The following is a 20,382-nucleotide window of genomic DNA, read 5'->3' as shown; positions in this document are numbered from 1 at the left end:
TTTGGAGACCGGAGCTCACGCCAAAATATGCGCGGCGTTAGCCAAGTGCGTTCTGTAGTCCAACTCTGGAATTGTCCCTGTATAAATAAATACACCTCGCAGAACGCACGGTGCTGACACCACGGAGATGACTTACTACGGACAAATTAGTTGTGAAGCGCATGCTAAATTTTATCTTTTAAGGAGAAGTTGCTGATCTCATTTCCTTTTCCTTAACCAAAATAAACCCATCTCCTGATACGTGTTTTAATCAGAACACATTGTTCAGAGATTGGCAAATTCAAGACGAATTTTCATTTCGATTTGAGGCTCCAGTAGCGTCTCCCTAACTTTATTAGAAACTCGGATAATCCGATTCTGAGGTGGATTTGCAAACCAGAAGGACCCCGACAGAGCACACCTTAAACTTGGCCTCCTCGTGTTAATGGGGTGCGGTGGCGTGAGGGGAGAGGGGTAGGGGGCGGTGACTAACATCCACGACCCGAGTGGTAGAGCCAAAGAGCTTCTCCAAGATACGTATTCCAGAGGGTGGGAAGAGTTTAGTGTAATTGAAACAAGGTCGATTCAGGCAATTTGTAATCCCACTCCCAACCCTTCACTAACTAATGCAAACCAGCTGCTCTTGCGGATCCCTCCTCAATCTCCCAGCTGCCTGCTAACTAAGGGATTGTATTAGGGATATTTTAACGAGAAAGGTGGGCATCGTGCCCCAGATTACCCACGCCCCCATTAAAACAAGAGATTAGGCACTATGTTTTTTCTGCTTTCAACTGTAATCAGCACAGGTCAGGGTTCAGAGTGTTATAGGATTCAGGATTGGCCTCGCTGATCCAGAGGGGTGACCTTTCAGAGGTGTATAAAATCACGAGGGGCATAGGTAAGGTGGACGGCCACAGTCATTTTCCCCAGGGGAGTCTAAAACTAGACAGTCAAAATCTTTTTCCCAGGGTAGAAATGTCAAATACTAGAGGACATGCATTTAAGGTGAGAGAGGGAAAGTTTAAAGGAGATGTGTGGGGCAAGTTTTTTTTTACACAGAGAGTGGTGGGTGTATGGAACGGGCTGCCAGGGGTGGTGGCGGAAGCAGATACGATATAGGGGTTTAAGAGGCTTTTAGACACAAGAACATGACATGCCCTCTTCACCTTACTACCATTGGGGAGGAGGTACAGGGGCCCGAAGACCCACACTCAACGTTTCAGGAACAGCTTCTTCCCCTCCGCCAGCAGATTTCTGAACGGCCCATGAACACTACCTCGTTATTCCTCTTTTGCACTATTTATTTATCTTTGTAACTTATAGTAAATTGTATGTTTTGCACTGTGCTGCTGCCACAAAACAACACATTTCACGGCATATGTCAGTGGTAATAAACCTGATTCTGGTTTTGATTCTGAATATGCAGGGAATGGAGGGATATGCATGTGTGCAGGTAGAAGAGATTTAGTTTAATTTGGCATCGTGTTGGGTGCAGACGTCGTGGGCCAAAGGGCTTGTTCTGTGTTCTGGAGGGCACATGTTTAAGGCGAGAGGGGAAAGATTTAAAAGGGCAACTGAGGGGCAACTTTTTCACACAGAGGGTGGTGGGTATGTGGAACCAGCTGCCAGAGGAAGTGGTTGAGGCAGGTACAATAACAACGTTTAAAGACATTTGGACAGGTACATATGGATAGGAAAGGTTAAGAGGGATATGGGCCAAATGCAGGCAAATGGGACTAGCTCGGGTAGGCAACTTGATTAACATGGACGAGTTGGGCCGAAGGGCCTGTTTCCCTAGAACATAGAACAGTACAGCACAAAACAGGCCATTCGGCCCACAATGTTGTGCCAACATAGCTAATCCCTCCTACTTACAGAATGTCCATATCCCTCCATTTTCCTCTCATTCATGTGCCCATCCAAGCCCCTCTTAAAAGTCCCCAATGAATTTGCCTCCACCACCCTATCAGGCAACGTATTCCAGGCATCCACCACTCTCTCAGTAAAAAAAACTTACCCCTCACGTCTCTTCTGAACCTACCCACTCTCACCTTAAATGCACGCCGTCTGGTATTGAATCGCTCAATAATGGGAAAAAGATATTGCTTGTCCACCCTATCTATGCCCCTCATAATTTTACACACTTCCAACAGATCACCCCTCAGCCTCCCCTGCTCCAGAGAAAAGAGCCCAAGTTTGTCCAGCCTCTCCTGATAGTACATGCCCTCTAATCCAGGCAGCATCCTAGTAAATCTCATCTGCACCCGTGCTCTCGCACTCTATGACCCCGTTGACCATTACCACGCTCTTCGACAGGGGGAGGAACAGCCAAGACCAGTGGTGTCCTGGAACAAGTGACCAGTTGGACGAGGCACAGAGTGGTTCATTAACCTGGAAGTCCCGTGCTAAAAGTTCATGGTGTCAGGACCCGGTCCGAAGACTTGAGCCTTAACCTAGGCAGTCCCTTGGCTCGGGCACCGAGAGCTGCCATGCAGAAGCACCTTCCGTTCAGTGTGATGACTAAACTAGTGCACACTCCGGAAAGTTGATCCTCAACATCCCCCAACACAAGAATCTATCTCCCCAATTATTTCTGTCTTTCTTCTTTTACGCAATTCGGCTAAGATGTTTTTTTTAAACCAAAAAAAAAGCTACACGTTAAACACAGAAACATTGTGAAGGGAAACTCCCCATATCCCAGCGTTTAAAGTGTCACTCACTCGCTGTAATCGCTTCTAGTGTGCGTATTGAACACCGTGATATTCATTTCGTCCAATTCATCGTCCACAAGACTTCGGTCATGTGTGTAGGACTTCTCCCGGCCCTTTGTTGTCTACGTTACTGTAGCGCCGATACTTCTCGCTGCCCTCGCTGAGGGACATGTCCTTTGGGGTCGTTTGAGGCAATGCCGGGAGCTATACAAATCCAATGTCTTATTGCTTTCACGTCTCTCTATAAGAGTCTGCACTTGTATTTACATAACATTTGACATTAGAGCAGATAATTACGACGGGCGATTATGAGTTTGAGCAAGTTGGTACGTTTCACAAGAGACTGCAGAAGCCGGAGCAAATGAACATGAGTGCTGGATGAACTCAGAGGGTCAGGCAGCATCTGTGCAGGGTGGTCGCTGGAGGGTCTCGACCCGAAACGTCGACCGTGCCTTCGACTCCACCGCTGCTACCTGACCCGCTGAGTTCCTCCAGCAGTTTGTTCCCCCCCCCCCACCCCCTCCTTTGGTAGGTTTTACAGAGCGTCCCAAAGGAGAAAGAGAGGTTTATAAGGGGAGGGAGGGGTGGGGGTGGGGGGAAATCCAATGCTTGGGGTCTGGGCAGCTGAAGGCGCCGCCACTGGCGGAGAGATTAAATTCAGAGTTGGAACTGGATAAGCGGATAGAGAGGAGCCCGTGGAGGAATTTGGGGTAAGTGTGTGTGTGTGTGTGTGTGTGTGTGTGAAGGAGAGCAGGCAATCAGGGGGTGCCAGAGCCTCGGCGCTGGCCGCTTCAATGGCCAAAGTAACCGGTCCAACGCCTCAGTGATGAGACCATAACCGGTCAGAAATAGAAGTTTCTTTCAACCCTGCAGGAGATGACGAGTCAGTGGGATTTACTGGCCTTACGTTTGATAGGAGGAAGAGTGTTAGCTTAGAAGCTCTGCTTACGGAGCTCAGATCTATTCTTTACATCAAGACAGCACAGCATCCCTGAAACAGAACCCACGTCTGCTTTTATTTTTTCACATTTTGGCTAGATACTTTTTTTGTAAAAAAAAAATTTACAACAAACGGAACACAAAAACTTAGAAAAGGGTCAAATCTCCCCAAATGGAGACAGACTTCGGCATTGTTAAAGTGTCACTCTCGCCCGCGCTCTCTGCAATCGCTCACAGCCCCGTGGCACCTCATCCGTGGAGGGAGGTAAAACTGCTAGGAGTTCTTGGATGTGTGGAGGACGGGCGGCCCCCAAGTCGGTGTCCATACTCCCTGTACAAACAAAATAAAAAAGCTTGCCACGCGTAATCTGTTGGCGGTGTCAGCCCGCTTTTGACCGCTGAGTCTTTAGGCCGGCCGCCAGCGACGCTTTGCTAACGGGGCATCCCTCGGTCTCTCGCCGCCTCTCGCTCCGCATTCACTGGCGCTGCATCCGCAGAGAAGCCTGTCCCCTGATCTTTGAAAACCCGCTCTTCGCGTCCTTCTCTTTGACCTGAAAAAGAATTTGCAAAAGCTGCTTTTAACACAAACTAAATAGCCATAACTGATCGCGGCTGCAAATTGTAGCAGTTTAATCTTTTTCTCTATAATTTTGCTGATTTTTACAATATTAAAAAAAATAAATCTTATCCATATAATGTTCAGATTTTAAGCATCGGTAATATCCAATTTGCAATTTAATTTTAAAAAAGTGTTAAATATACAAGATATTGTAACCTAAGGGGGGAAACGCTGTTTATGTTTGTGGTTCGGACTGAAGTAAGGTCGCTACTCCAAATGCAAGGCAAGAAACGTGGCCCATTTCAGAGATGATCGGGTAACATATTAATGGCGCGCTGTTTGTAACAGTAGAACTGTAACCAATTTGCAATGCGATACACTTCACATCGCTGTTTGTTCTATGTGGGAGTCAGTTGAGAAGCAAACCCCAGCTTCCTGAAATGTCCCCTTTCCCCTCCTCTTCATGCTCCGAATCTCCAGCGCACCTGACATCCAGAAAAAATATATTGCCCTTGTAGCCGAGAGTCATCGTTTATTCGAAGGAAGTTTGAGCGCTTAAAAAACACCGGCGTCTAGAAATTACACCATTGTGTGATATTAAAGCATACCGCAGGTTCAAATAGTTTAATCGCTCAATGAAGAACTGGCAGTGTTGTAAACCAACTGGTTAATTGCTGGTAATCCCACAAACCGGGCCAAGTGTTAGTACAGTAACAAAGCACGAAATTCCTCAATTGGGATATAAAAACTAAATAACAAAGGGCACTCAAACCAACAGGTCAATGTTTTGCTTATACCCCAAACCACCAAGTGTTTTTTTAATTGAAAAGTATTTTTAAACAATCCGGAGCTATAACTACATAAAAGAACAAACACTTTACGTGCAACACTATGAATTGCAAGCATTAATTTGTATTTAAAATAATGATTTTCCTAGGGGAGCCGTTCTTTCATACAGGGACTGCAGAAAAATATTTTTAAATTTAGTAAAACAAACACCACATGTGGTACAGTTCGTGTCGGAAATGAGCTACAATGTGTGTAATTGAATTGAGCGGTTCAGGTGGTGTCACGAACATTTAGCACAAAGTTTGAGGAGGTTATGAAGGCTGGCAGGACCCATTTAATTTGATACTTCACCTTTATTGCCAACAGTTTACTATTATTGATTAAATACAGTTTGGAGATTTAAAAATGCAACAGTTTCGGCACGCACGGCGTGTTGGAGGGTTCTAGGTAGGTGAAAACAAGGGCCATAAGGACTTGGAAACAGGATTTCACCAGCTCTGTTTCTCAGTAACGAGACATTGGGAGAATATAAGTAATATAACATATGTTATTTTTTTTAAAAAAAGGTTCGGTGTCCTTCTGAGTAACCTGATTGGCTAATAAAACCGAGTCTCTAACCGTTAGCGATTTTTTCCAGCTGCTTCATTGGTCATTCCTATTTGTCACTTTCCAACAATTTAATTGGTTGAGGCAGGCATGCCTATTTTAGTTTAACAATAGTTCAAAGGATGTTAAAAAGTTATTAATCACTGATGTTTATGGCTGACTGTTAATGATTGTTTAACAGAGCGAGATGAAAGACATTGTAAAGTAAATAATTTAATTTTTATATGTAACAAAATCATAACTGTTATTTTCTTATCAATTTGCATGAGTTAAAAAAGTAGGTGTTGTATTGTCTCCAACCTTGATCTGACAACTGAAAAGATAATTCTGAACTCCAAGTCCACTTTCCTGTCTGATCACTGTATCTCTTCATTCTTGCTGTAACCCAAGAAAGGTCTCAGCCTCGAATACATGCACTAACTGAGCACCCACAAGCTGCTGAGGCAGAGGTTTGCAAAGAATTATGATCCTCAAAATTCTCCTGTGTTTAGTCCAAAACGGCTGCCTCCGTGTCCCAGGACAATGCCTATAGTCCTAGTTTCTCCAGCCTGAGGAAACAGCCTCTCACCGTCCAACCCATCAACCCACTGCAGCATCTTCTGTCACAATGAGAGGGGCCCTTCCCTCTAGACTCAAGTCTACAGCAATCTTACTCGATCTCTCCACATGGGCCTATCCCCTCAAACCAAGAACTAATGTCATGAATCTACATTGATTCAAAGACAAGTGAATCTTCCTTCAGTAATGGCAGTAAAAGCTGCCCACCATTCTCCCACAATTAAAATCATTTTCTTTTAACGTCTGACTATTTTTTGCTGTAATATGGTCTTTTACATCATTACCAGATTCATATAGTACAATTAAACGTGTGTTCAGCTCGAGAAATTTGTTGTGAAGCTTCAGCATTCATTAATCTAGTTGTTGAGTAAATCAAGGCCAAGTCTGTTAGAATTCTGGACATTAAGGGAATCAGAGGGCTGGTGAATCTGGCAGGAAAGTGGACTTGATGCACAACCATAATCTTCTAGATTCACATCAATGTGAAATCACTGCACTGTGTAATGAATTGACCTGTACAATCGGTATGCAAGACAAGTTTTTCACTGTACCTTGGTACAAGTGACAATAATAAACCAAAACCAAAATTAAGTGTGATGAGCCTTCTCCATGTTCTATGTTCTACGTAATCCCTCATTTGCAGCCATTGGAACATTGACAAAAGGGGAAAAATAATTGGGATATCAATTTATATTCTGCACCGCTATCTTCAGCCACCTGACTGTTTATTTTAAATCTAAAAGTAACTCAACTAGTAGATGTTCAGAATGACATAAACCAGGCTCTGTGATTGTATTGATCCAGAATGAATTTATGATACATTATCTCAAGCCACTTGTTGTTGGAGCAATCTTCAGGAGTAACACATAGAACAGTACAGCATAGGAACAGGCTCTTTGGCCCACAATGTTGTGCCGAAATAATTAAACACCTAACTAAATGAGTCCTTTCTGCCTGACGAGGGTCCATCTCCCTCCATTCTCAGCATATTCATGTGCCTATCTAAGAGCCTCTTAATCTACACAACAAACCTAGAAAGTCCATTAGCATAGTTAGGAACTGAAATGAAATGATTTGAATAATAACCAAAATTTTCAATTGGGAAAACTGCATTCTGATTTACAGGATTGTTAGCTGGATGGATTTAGTTCTTCCATAATTTCAACTCAAATTAAATATTAATACACTGGTATCAGATTTTTAATTCAAACGTGTTTCAAAACATTATCACAGATTTTGACGGGCATGTTACTTATAGCATCTGTTACTTTGAGTAAAGGTTCATTATGTTGCTTGAATGAAGGTTCAACATTGTGTTCTGATCAACATCAGGGAGAGAAAGAACTTCTCTCCACCCAGATCCAAACAACAGATTTTGGTTGTAGTTATATTGAATGAAACGAGTTAGAGTTTATGTCACAGTTTTCCTGTTGAACAGGTGGGCATAACAGACTTAAGAATCAAGGACTGCCCCACAAAGAGTAAAGTGCCTGTTTAACCTCTGTCTATTGTCATTAGCTTATTCTCTTTGGGGACTGTAGCCATAGTAAAAAAAATACACCTTTTCAGTTTCTTCTGTGGAAGAATCAAGATCCTCAATTTTCCATTGAAAGCATGGAAAATTCCTAATTGCATTTTTTGGCTAAATGCTAAAGAATTGCAGGAAATAGATTCGCATACAACAGATGGCAATATTTAGAAATCGGGGAAGTCAGAAAAATATTAATTTTGAAAGATGCATTGTCACATTTCAACTACTGTCTACAATGATTGTTATAGATATAGAATTCTTTAACATGGGAAAAAAAGCAGACTAAGATCTCAAAAGCTAAAGTAATGGGCTATAATCACAATAACCAATGCAAAAAAATCCATTCATCTGAAGCATTTGTGTTGGGGATGAAAGAAGCTTCTTTAAGCTTTTCTACTGACAGTTAACATTTGGGTAAATGACACAAAAATGCAATTGAGTACTTTCAATAAAGTTTAAAATTTCATGGTAAACTTTATTCAAACGTTGATACATTTACTTAAGCTGAATTTCAGCATTTTGTTGAATTATTTTGGAAAAAATTGGTTGCATTAACTACTGGGTATCGCACAAAACTCTGAAGGTTTAAATACGACTTTTTGGTAAGCTAAAATGCAGCATTTAAGGTTTGCGGGCAGAAATTAAATGAAAGTTTGGCACCTTTGTTCCTAAAATGAGTGCTGTGATTTGTATCAATACAAGTGCCATCACATTTGAAACGGTAATCAGAAGCAGATCATTAGATCACAAGCTGGAATACAAAGTCTGTAGCTGACCAGATCACCAAGGTGTATTTTTAAAATTGGGACGCAGGCCACTATAGCATTATAAAATTAATCTGTAAACTTGCTACTCCCATGGTCTGGTTTAAACAAAGCTTCAGAATCTTAGACCAATAGTCATTCAATTGCAGTAATTGTTAAGACAGAACATTTTAAAACTCATGAAACAGAAGTGGCAAATATAATTCCAAAACAAATATCAAACAACATTTGCTTCAATAAATATTAAAATAAATACCAAATCATACATTTCTAGCAACACATCCCATAATGACATTACAAAATCCTTCATAGCAGCATTATTAAACAAAAAAGTACAATGATCCAGAGATATTAGATAACTAGGGAAAGGGTCCAAAAGAGCTCAGGTGACAACAGAAGCATTTAGGGAGGACACAATGGTGGTGAAAGGGAAGTTGGGAATGCACATTTTAGGTAAGTGTGGAGCGGGCAGTTGTTACAGAGATGGAGAGGGGAGTCCATGGAAGGCTTTGAACACAAGAATTCTGTACTGTAGAACCCAAAGTGAACAGGTGATGAAGCAACTAATCCGAAAATTCTAGAGCTTGTCATTCATGTTGCTCATACTCATGAAATGTCTCAAGCCGATTTTTCACATTTAATAGTACCATTTTGTGAAAGAACACTGTGAAACAGCAAGACCCCTACTTTGATCATTATTTATCCATGGCCCTTAAAACCTACTGAATCTTTCAATGTAGGCTGATCAATTTATTCAAGATACTTAGGAGATATCACTTTCAGTGTGTCTTTTCTTTAAGTACAAATGGAAGTTGGAAGCTGGCATTCACTACCTGAGAAGGCAGTGGAGACAAGTGCTCTCACAACATCTAAAAAGTATCTGGATGAGCACTTCAATCGCCAAGGTTTAGAAGGCTGCAGACCAAGTGTTGGCAAATGGGATTAGTATAGATGGGTACTTGATGGTCAGTATGGACATGCTGGGCCGAAGGGCCTGTTTTTGTGCTGTATGACTACGTCGATATGAGTTCTAATCCGAATGGGTGGACTGTCTGAACCAGACCCCACTCTGTCAACTTTGGCCATGCCTGTGCTGATCAGGAGACCCTTCCACCAGCGCTCAAAACACCAGGTCAGCAGAGCGGTGCAGCAGCGAGGGTGAATCCACCCTCCTCTCAGCAGATGCACCGTCTGCATTGGGTTGTAGTTCAGAAAAAGAAACCACTAGAGATTCAAGAGATTGTTAAATATTCAAGAGATTGTTAGATAAGCATATGGATGAATTTAAAATAGGGGGATATGTGGGAGGGAGGGGTTAGATAGTCTTAGGCGAGGTTTAAAGGTCGGCACAACATTGTGGGCCGAAGGGCCTGTATTGTGCTGTACTGTTCTATGGTATAGAGACTTGACCGGGGGGGGGGGGGGGGGGGGGGGCGGGGAAGTGAGGTGGGAATGTAGACCTCAAGGAGAGAGACCTCAAAAAGCTAGCAGAGATGGAGTGCACCGAATGGCCTAACTGCGCGACTCTGTCTCTCTGACTCTCCAAGCACTGGCCTTTCCATTGGGGTTTTAAATGTCACCCCCCCCTTCCTCCACACCCCCACCTAACCCGGCCGCACGGCACCACCTACCCCTTTCCTCTGGTTGCTGAGACAGAACGTGCAGATGGACCTGGGCTGCTGCCCCTCAAACCCAGGCTGGCTGCTGTAGACGGCGGTGAGGCACGGCTGTCCGTCCGCGCCCTCCTCCCCCACCAGCAGGATGTTGCCGAGGTGGGAGATGTAACTGGACGCCAGGCGCAGGGTCTCGATCTTGGAGAGCTTCCTATCGGCGGGCTCGGTGGGAATGAGTGTCCTGAGGGCGCTAAAAGCGGTGTTGACGCTGTGAGTCCTGTCCCTCTCCCTGGCGTTGGCCGCTTGCCTGTGCTTCACCACCACCGAGCCCTTGGAGAAAGACACCTTCCTCCTCTTCGCCGCGCCGTTGCAACAGTCAAAGGACCGGTCCGAGCCATCACTCTCGCTCTTGTTCTCGTCGTCGTCCGAGTGCAGACTGATGTCCGGGTAGAAGTGTCGAGCGGCGACCGGGCGCAACATGGTGAAAGCCATGGCTTGGCCCTCACACCCCCTCCCCTTCCCTCCCCTCCCCTCCTGTCCGCAACCTGGCAGCTGCTCACTGCGAGTCCCGTGGAGCCGCCAGCAAGAACCGCCGCTAAAACCCATGCACAACTTCAGACCCTTACACCATTCAAATCTGCTGTGATAAAACTCAAAAAAGTCCCTTTATAACTCAGAGGAGGGACTTAAGGAGACACGCACGTCTTCCAGAGACCCAATAGGCAGAGCGCTTCATCCCCTGCCCCCCCCCCGAGAGCTGTCAATAATTTAATCAATTATGTGTCAAAGGCAAAAGTAACAAACACATTTAAAACAAGTCCCGCAATGGTGCTGCTTCGAACCCACTCTCAACACTTTCCAAACTGAAAGCACGCCGTGTTTCCCTTTCAACATGAAAACACCTGACCTTTCCTTTCGAAGGGGGATTAGTGTTTTAGACATTGGCTTCTCCCCATGAAGGGTCCCTGCCGAGGAGCGTGCCTCTGAAAACTGAGATTCCTTCCGCACTGTGCAACGAGTTCCCAACCAGACCCTCTCATTCCAGCTTCACCAAAGCTTAATTACAAATGCATATTCCCCCAGCTCCCTGCGTCTGTTAAAATATTGCAGCTGTGTTTCCGCTCTAGAGTACCTTGTTTTTTAGTGTAGCCTTATGGTATTATAGAAAACAGATTCTTTGCTGCTGCTTAGCCGATTTCGTTTCCCTTTTAAGACACTGACATTTAAGATTTCAGTAGAAGCTTCTTCAAGAGGAAACAGTGAACAGGTAAATTGTTTTATGTCTTTTTCCCTAGTTGGTGTCGAATTACCATTTGACGATATTTATCTTTCTTAAAATGCAACATTTATTCTCGAAAAACAAGTGGTTTTAACCTAAGAGCCCACCAGCACCCAATAACACGGGAAAAACATTTTGCGAGTGCTCTTTATAGAATTTTGTTTTCACTTTTGATATAATTGATTGTGTTTGAGGGAGATGTAAACAAATAAAGAAAAGGTTTTGCTTTTGGAATAACTATTTCACCAACCCGGGCCCACATCTGGAATGAGCTGTGTGCATACAGCAATAAACGGCGATTAGCAATCTATCCAGTTACCCATGCATCCAGTGTGGCTCATGAGGGTATAAATGGATCACAGGCAAAGATGGATGGATCTTACGGAATAAATGAGAAATCTAACCCTAACCCCATCAGGCATCTGTTTCAAACCTCAAATTTAGTTTCTCTAAATGTTCCGGAATTTTAGCGGAATTTGTTTAGCCATTAAGTTGAGATCAGGTCCTTGTTATCTTTACTCTCTGTGAGATGCGTTTTCATGACTGTAATTTGTATTAGTGGAAGTAACATCCATATATTCACAAAGACACATCTGCTCAAGTCAGATATAGGCACATACAGATACATTTACACACATATTCACACATATAAACGGGCGTCACGAATACGCGTACAAAACACAAGTAGAACATACATTACATGAACATACAAACACATGCACACCTTACATATGCAATCATGAACACAAGTACAAACTAGGACAAGACAATGCCTAATATCAAACACAGAAATGTGTAAACACACACACACGCTCATTCTCTCTCACACACAGACTCTATCACACACTCACACACTCACTCACGCATACATGCACTCTCTCTCACACTCTCTCACGCATTCTCTCATTCTCATACACACACGCACTCTCACACACTCTCTGACACATACACGCACTCACACACTCTCTCAGTCTCTCTCTCACACATTCTCTCACACACACACATACACGCACTCTCTCACATTCACATATTCTCTCTCTCACACACACACAAACACACACACACACACACACACACACACACACACACACACACACACACACTTCACACACGTGATTTGTTGTAGTGTCCTTTCCACGTGAATTGAACAAGAATGCCAGCCACTTCCTTCTCTAGGGCAAACTAGCATAGGCTCCAAATCCCGGTCTTCCCACTGTTACATCTCGAGAATTGCTTCACAAATTGCAAAAAAGACTCTTGTACACAAATGTTATGCAGGCCCAGGGAAGCACAAAAGCGCACACACGTAAGCTGCCAAACTCAAAAACCTCTTTCTCTTTCTATCTACACACAAACACAGACAGACAGACACACACGCACGCACACACACACACACACACACACATTAAAAGCACGCGTGTAAATACACATTGTAATAGTACACATTTCTTGGTTAACAGTGGCTTATCATTAAAGTGCTGGAATAAATACCTTTAAAATGTTTTTGGATTCAAGGCGGTTAGCTTTTTAATAAGGTCACAACTTACGTTGAGCGAGGGTTTTTCAGAATCTCTCGGGGGTTTGCCTCGCTCCTTGGTGGTTTAAGGCTTCTGATGTGAACCGGTTTTATGTCTGTATCTGGTTTAAGTTGCTGGGCTGTGCTGGGGGGCATTTCTGCAACCTTTTTGTTCGCAGAGTGGGGTTACAGAGCCGCAGACCACACGTAGAGTCACACAAACTGAAATCAGGTACTCCTGTCTCCTTAATTTAAATGAAAAAAAAACACCCGAAAAATTGGTTTTATTTAATTCTTTCTATCGGACACCAACCAGTCTGTGTCGTTTCATTCCCTCCCAGAATTTCAATTTCACTAATCCCAAATTTCCCCTCTGGAATTGATGTACTGGTCGAGACGGTGAGGCTTCGAAACTAATAGTTCTTAATATCGTTTTGCCCGGAGCGTGCTGTACTGAATTAATCCGTATCTCAATACACCTTCGATGTATGTTTGCAAATCATATTATTTAATGTTGGGTCCCGGGACCTCAGTCATAGGAAATGTAAACTTTTGCTTCAATTTAAAACACAGCTCTTCGGGTGAACCGGAGCAAAATTTTCACACGAACTTCTTCGGAACTCTCAGTTTCCCGACCCACATCACGAAACCGCAGGGATCAGCGCCGATACTCTGCGCCGTAGAAACCCTGTTCCAATCAGAGAACGCAGCGAAATTTCCCTTCACTCCGCTCAAGGATTCTCAGCAAGACCGGGACAATATAGACATTTCCCGCTTTCTCCCGGGAATGAACTTTTGTGTTAGAACATTCCTTAAAACAACATTAGAGAACAGACGGGCTTGAAATAACTCTTAATGTGAGAGAACTCACTGCACTGGGCTTATTCCCTACACTGTTCGTAATGTTGTGCATTTAATTATTTTACCTGGGCACTAGTCCTATCAATATAATCCATAAAAACACAATATTAAAATACAAATACTATTGCTTCATTAGCATGGGAGATTTTATTTACATGAATTATAATATCTTAAAACTTGTCGCTTAACATAAATTTCCCCCACTTTGAACTGATATTTTGCTTTATTTGCTAGCATATAGATTCCAGTAAGTCCAATGAAGAGGGTTGTTTAGGAAGGGGGTGTTTGTTGTTCAAACCCTTCCCGGGTGAGAGGGCCCAACACAAATATTGTCTTTTGATGAACAACTGTGTTCGTGAGGCTGTTGGGGTCCTTTGTAATTCTGTCCCGCGACCCCACTCCTCCGCCCCCGTCCCTCCTGCCCCCCCTCCCCACACTCCTCCCCACCTCCCCCCGAGCCGCTGCTTGTTTGACTTTCGGTGGTCCTGGAGTGTTAGAAAAACAAGAGGCAGTTGAGCTGGACAAAACCCCACCAGGTGCGCATTCTTGAGCCGACCCGGGCTGCTGTTTCAGACCGCCTCCTGTGAACATCCATCGCAAAGACAGGCTCGTTATAGACGAGAGCAGAGGGAGATGGATGGGGAGCTCACGCTGTTATTTTTACTGCCTCTTGAAAATAAAATACCAGCATTCGATTTGGGCATTTTAGTTTAAAAAATGAGTGGCAGAAACGAATAAAGTCGCCCTCCTCGCCAACTCTAATTCTAATAATTGTAAAGTTTTAGATAAATATTTACCGAGCAAACAAACAGCGGTTTATTTGTTATCTCAAGTGCGTTACACTCTTAAAAGCATTTTTTAACCGTCGTTGATATTGTTTCAGAGATCTGAAGGAATATCGTTTATTTTTTTAAAATTATATCGTGCATTCAAGGTAACTAGGGTCGCGGTTTTTTTTAGATTGTACATTTGCTTAATCTCGATTTGATTTGAGTGTTTAATAATTCGTGATGGATGTGAAATTAGGCCGGTGAGTATTAGCACATCGACACTTAATGTGGCGCCTTGCATGTACCTTAATCCAGATGTCAATCGCTTCAACACAGCTCTTTGAAGACTAATATTTAACGGCGTAATTTCAATAACAAAAATTAAACCAGCGCCCGATGTGCAAATTCACTCAGATTGGTGCATTAGTTTGGGCAGAATCGGCCTGAACTGTGATACTGTGAATCGGCCCACACTGAAATAAACTGTGGCGATTGACCCCGAGGTGCGAGATGCCTGCGCTATCCCGGTGCAATAGGATTCCACTTCCAAAAGATTCTAAAGATAAGGGGAACAAAATTAAAACAATCCAAACTAAATGTTGCTTAGAAGGAATGGAGACGAAAAGCCCCATATATTCAACAGAAGCTTAAAACGCACTCGTGGAATTTTGTTATTTTGTGACAAACTTTAGTGAATTTACATCAAATCCCAGGGTCGGTTTAATGGTTCAGAACATAACACATTACACTAAAGCTACGGATTCAATTAAAGTTCATTTCTTCCACATTGGGAACAACTCTACGGAGAGGATCTTCCATTCAGGATACCACAGCCTTGAAGAACTCGTCCTGCATCACGGTTACTGTGGGGTGTTTTCCAAGGTTTCCCTTCGGCTGAGGAATTCTGGAGAGTTTCCAGTGTTGGCTGAGCCTTGTAGTGGGGCTGTGGACTCCTGGGAAGAGGATATCCCAGACAATAGACATTCAGAGAATTTTCAAAATTACTAAAGTTAATTTTAAAAAACGTTTTTAATTTAACTAACATATAAAACAATGAAAATATTAAACGCAAATAAAATATATTTTAAAGAAATTCTCCTTTTTTGTTATCCCAGAATCCCCACTGAAATCTATCCTGAAAGGAGCCCATATGACCCTATGAATCCCAAGAGTAGCCCAGTTTTCTTAGCAAGCCAGCCTCTCTAAGCCAACACTTATTCAGATAAGTGTGAGGTGTTGCATTTTGGAGAGTCAAATCAAGGTAGCACTTTCACAGTGAATGGCAGTGCTCTGGGGACTGTTGTAGAACAGAGGGACCTTGGAGTTCAGGTACATGGTTCCCTGAAAGTGGAGTCACAGGTAGACAGGATGGTGAAGAAGGCTTTTGGTCGGCTGGCCTTCACCAGTCAGGGCACTGAGTATGAAAGTTGGGAGGTCATGGTGCAGTTGTACAGGACACTGGTAAGGCCGCACTTGGAGTATTGTGTTCAGTTTTGGTCACCCTGCTACAGGAAAAATGTTATTAAACTGGAAAGAGTGCAGAAAAGATTTACGAGGATGTTGCCAGGACTTGAAGGACTGAGTTATAGGGAGAGGTTGGACAGGATAGGGCTTTATTCCTTGGAGTGTAGGAGAATGAGGGGTGATCTTATAGAGGTGTATAAAATCATGAGGGGCATAGATAGGGTGAATGCACACAGTCTTTTTTTGAGGGTTGGAGAATCAAGAACTAGAGGGCACAGGTTTAAGGTGAGAGGGGAAAGATTTATGAGGAACTTGAGGGGCAACTTCTTTACACAAAGGGTGGTATGTGTGTGGAATGAGCTGCCAGAGGAAGTGGTTGAGCCAGGTACAATAACAACTTTTAAAAGACAGTTGGACAGGTACACGGATTGGAAAGGTTTAGAAGCTTATGAGCTAAATGTTGGTAAATGGGACTAGCTTGGATGGGACATCTTGGTCAGCATGGACCAGTTGGGCCGAAGGGCCTGTTTCTCTGCTGTATGACTCTATGACTCTCTGAACAATGTTTCTGGGAGAAGTGATGTGAGGTCCGTCCTGATGTTTAGCTGGTGTGCCAGCTGTCATCCTAGGAACAACACACAAAGAACGCTGGAGGAACTCAGCAGGTCAGGCAGCATCTATGGAGGTAAATGGACAGTCGATGTTCTGGGTCGAGGCCCTTCATCTGGACAGCATCCTAGGAAGCTCGATGGCCCAGAGTCTGGAGAAGCTTCCACTCCACAGCCTATTGGATGAGCTGTGTGTCTCAGCGTGCCTCTGCTTCTTGTTCCCTGGCTTACTGCATTTTCCCAATCCCAATCTCCTTTGCTGTCTGTGTGGAGTTTGCACGTTTTCCCACATCCCAAAAACATGCGGGTTGGTAGGGTAATCGGTCACTTATATCTCCTCCAGATTGTAGCTGAATGGGAGAATTGATGGGAATGTGGAGAGGATAGGTTGCAGGAAGAGCTGATGTAAGATAGCCATATGACCCACCACAGATTCAATGGGCCAAATGGCCTCCTTATATGTCATATGAAAATATGTCCATGGAGGATTCTTCTGCAACATGGACACGTTAACAGACAATCAGTCCTTATAATCTTAACTGTCTGCCAATAATGCTCTCAAAGGCCAATCTTCCCTGGCTATGAAGGAGGATTGGAAAGTGACAAATGTGACAGTCTTGTTTTAGAAAGGGGCGGACGATTATTCCCAGCAATTACAGGTGCATCAATTGTATATCAGTGGAGGGTAAGTTTCCAGCATCAACACTCAAAAACAACTTTGGGTTGGTTTGAGTTAATTAAGCCAGCGTGGATTTGTTAAAGTCAGATTATGTTTGAAACTGGTAAATTGTTAAATTGATTTATTATTGTCACATGTCCAGAGGTACAGTGAAAAACTTTGTTTTGCATGCCATCCATACAAATCATTTCATCACATCAGTACATTGAGGTAGTGCAAGGGAAAAGCAATAACAGAATGCAGAATAAAGTGTTACAGTTACAGAGAAAGCACAGTGCAGGCAGACAATAAGGTGCAAGGCCATGACGAGGTAGATTGTGAGGTCAAGAGTCCATTGTACAAGGGGGCTGTTCAATAGTCTTATAATAGCGGGACAGAAGCTTTGACTAACAACTGAATTTTTGATAAACTAATAAAGAAGACTGATGAATGAAATATAGTGGATGTTGTCTACAGGATTTTAAGTTCAAGTTCAAATCGAGTTTATTGTCATGTGCACAAATATGGTGAGGTACAGGTACAATGAAAAATTTGCTTGCAGTAACATCACAGGCAGGTAGGTACAGATAGCACACAGAATATAAATTATACATAATTTATACAAGACAGCGAAGAGAGAGGGGGATAAAAGACTGTGCAGAAAGAAGATCTTAATGTAAAAATAGACACAATCAGTGACAAGTCCATGGTAGCACAAGAGGTGATTCACAGTGTTCCATTGCTGAGGTAGGGTTAGGGTTGTGCAGGTCAGTTCAAGAACCTGATGGTCATTTAAATGATTTTGGAAAAGATATTTGACAAAGTACCACATAAAAGGCTGGTGTACAAAACTTCGAAATGTGGAATAGGACAGTCAATGTTAAATGATAAAAAAATTGGTTTGACCAGAAGGACTATGTTGTGGTAAGTGTTTCTCAGTCTAGAGAGAGGCCAAACGTCTGCAATGAGATCACTTTTTTTAATATTTAGACCTTGTACATTAGAATACAGAATGAAATTTCAAAATGTGCCATTAATGCCATACTTGGAGGCATGGCAAACAAGTGAGGATGATAGAGACACAAGAAGCTGCAGGAGCTGGAATCTAAAGCAAAGAACAAACTGCTAGAGGAACTCAATGTGTCGAGCAGCATCTGTGGAGGCAGAGGGATGGTCAACATTTGGTGTTGAAACCCTGCATCAGGACTGAGAGTGCAGAGGGATGATATCCAGCAGTGAGAGGTGAGAGCGAGGCTGGTGGCTGGTAGGTGGAACCAGGTGAGGAGGGGGGTGATAGACAGATGGATCCAAGTGGGAGGGGCAGAGAAAAAGTGTGGAGACAAGAGGCTGGCAAATGATAGGTGGAAAAAGATAAGGAAAAGAAAGGGTAGATGGACCTGGATGGGGGGGGGGACAGGAGGGGGAAGGTGGAGACAAGAGGCTGGAAGGTGATAAGTGGAACCAGATAAGGAAGGGATGATGGGCAGGTGAAACCAAGTGGGGGAGGGGATAGGAAGGGTAGGCCAAGGGTACCAGGATCTATCTAGGCTAGAAGAATGGGCAAACTAGTAGCAGATGGAATTTAATAAAGAGAAGTGTAAATTGATGCATTTTGGCAGATGGATGGTGAGAAGCAACATTGACTTAACGCCATAGTACCAACGAGTGTGATGGAGTAGAAGGGTTCATGTCCAGAGATCCTTGAAGGTCATAGGACATTTTGATGGAATAATTAATAAAACATATGGGTTCTTTAGCTTCATATTCGGGATAGAATCATAGAGTCGAACAGCAAATACACAGGCGCTTCTGCCAATCAGGTTACCCGTTATACCTCCCTACACTAATCCCATTTACTTGAATTAGGTCCACAGCCTTGGTGATTCATGTACTTGTCTGGATGCTTCTTAAAAGCTGTGAGAGTACATGTTTCCACACCTCCTCAGGCTGTGAATTCCAGACTCCAACCACCCTCTTTGTGAAAAAATTCTCCCTCAGATCCCCTCTAAACCTCCTACCTCTCATCTTACACCTAGGTCCTCTTGTCTTAGAGACCCCCACCATCGAAAAAAAGATATTTGCTATCTATCTTCTCAAGCATCTATCAACTCAGCCTTCTCTGCTCGAGGGAAAAGTAACCCAGCCAGATGGAGGACAGAACGCTCCATCCCAGGCAACACCCTGGTGAACCTCCTCTGTACCCTCTCTAGTGCAATCACATCCTTCTTATCGCGTGGTGACCAAACTGAACGCAGTACTCCAGGTAAAACTTCAGATATTGACCACAACAGCAGAGACATTATGCAGAACTGCTACAAATCTCTGAGGAGGCCACAACAAGTGTACTGTGCCCAGTTCTGGCACCACACTAGTAAAGACATGAAGATCTTTGAGAAGGTGCAAAGGAGATTTACCAGAAATGGTTTAGGGCATGGGAGAGCTGAGAAGAGATTTGTTAGAGGTGAAAAAGATGATGATAGTTTCAGATGAAGAAAAGCTGTTATCTGATATTATATGAACTGGGAGACACAGATTTAAGTTCTGGGGTAAGAGATATGAGAGAGGTGTGGTAATGACCTGGGACGGGACTCAATGCCCGAGACTGTGCTAGCAGTGGAGGTGATTAATGAGAACAAAAGGAAATTGGATAGGTACAAAGGAAATCATAAAGGAGTATCAAAAGCAAGAGGGTTTAAGGTGAGAGGAAGGAGGTTTAAAGGGAATCCAAGGGATAAGATTTTTACACAGAGAGTGGGTGATATCTGGAACGTGCTGCCAGAAGAGATGGGTGGAATCAGATACAATCATTACGCTTAAGAGGGATTTAGACAGACACTTAAATAGGCAAGGCATTGAAAGATACAGTCCTAATGCGGCAAATGGGATTGTGTGGATGGGAAAAACGGTCAGCATGTATGTGGTAGTCCAGAGGGCCCCTTCCTGTGCTGTTCCACTGTATGACTCCATGAAATAAACTTGCAGAGCTATGAAAATAATGCAGGAGAACAGGACTGATTGGATTGATCTGCAGAGATTTCCTAGGTTGATGGGCCGTTCAGAAATCTTCTCCTCCACCATGAACACCACCTCGTTATTCCTCTTTTGCACTATTTATTTATTTTTGTAACTCATAGTAATTTTTATGTCTTCATGTCTTGCACTGTACTGCTGCCTCAA

At 43.3% G+C, this 20,382-nt stretch overlaps 1 protein-coding gene across 1 annotated transcript; it reads right to left on the bottom strand.

The window, feature by feature from the left end:
- Positions 1–3,739: 3,739 nt before the first annotated feature.
- tcf15 (transcription factor 15) lies at positions 3,740–10,541 on the bottom strand. The gene is made up of 2 exons (XM_052031455.1): positions 10,068–10,541; positions 3,740–4,180 (listed from the first exon to the last, which is right to left on the bottom strand). Exons 1-2 carry the CDS (start codon positions 10,539–10,541, stop codon positions 4,106–4,108), a joined length of 549 nt encoding a protein of 182 aa, XP_051887415.1. The 3' UTR covers positions 3,740–4,105.
- Between the last annotated feature and the right edge of the window lie 9,841 nt (positions 10,542–20,382).

Source organism: Pristis pectinata, chromosome 16, assembly GCF_009764475.1.
Source record: "Pristis pectinata isolate sPriPec2 chromosome 16, sPriPec2.1.pri, whole genome shotgun sequence".
In the NCBI taxonomy this organism is placed as follows: Eukaryota; Metazoa; Chordata; class Chondrichthyes; order Rhinopristiformes; family Pristidae; genus Pristis; species Pristis pectinata.
This window is presented reverse-complemented; position numbering and strand designations above follow the sequence as displayed.

What these genes read in the sequence shown, in the direction of transcription:
- tcf15 (XM_052031455.1), bottom strand. Translation starts at nt 10,541, where the DNA reads ATGGCTTTCACCATGTTGCGCCCGGTCGCCGCTCGACACTTCTACCCG. An exon ending in TCAGCAACCAGAGGAAAGGG is followed by an intron (nt 4,181 to 10,067) that starts GTAGGTGGTGCC and finishes ATTCTTTTTCAG; the next exon opens with GTCAAAGAGAAGGACGCGAA.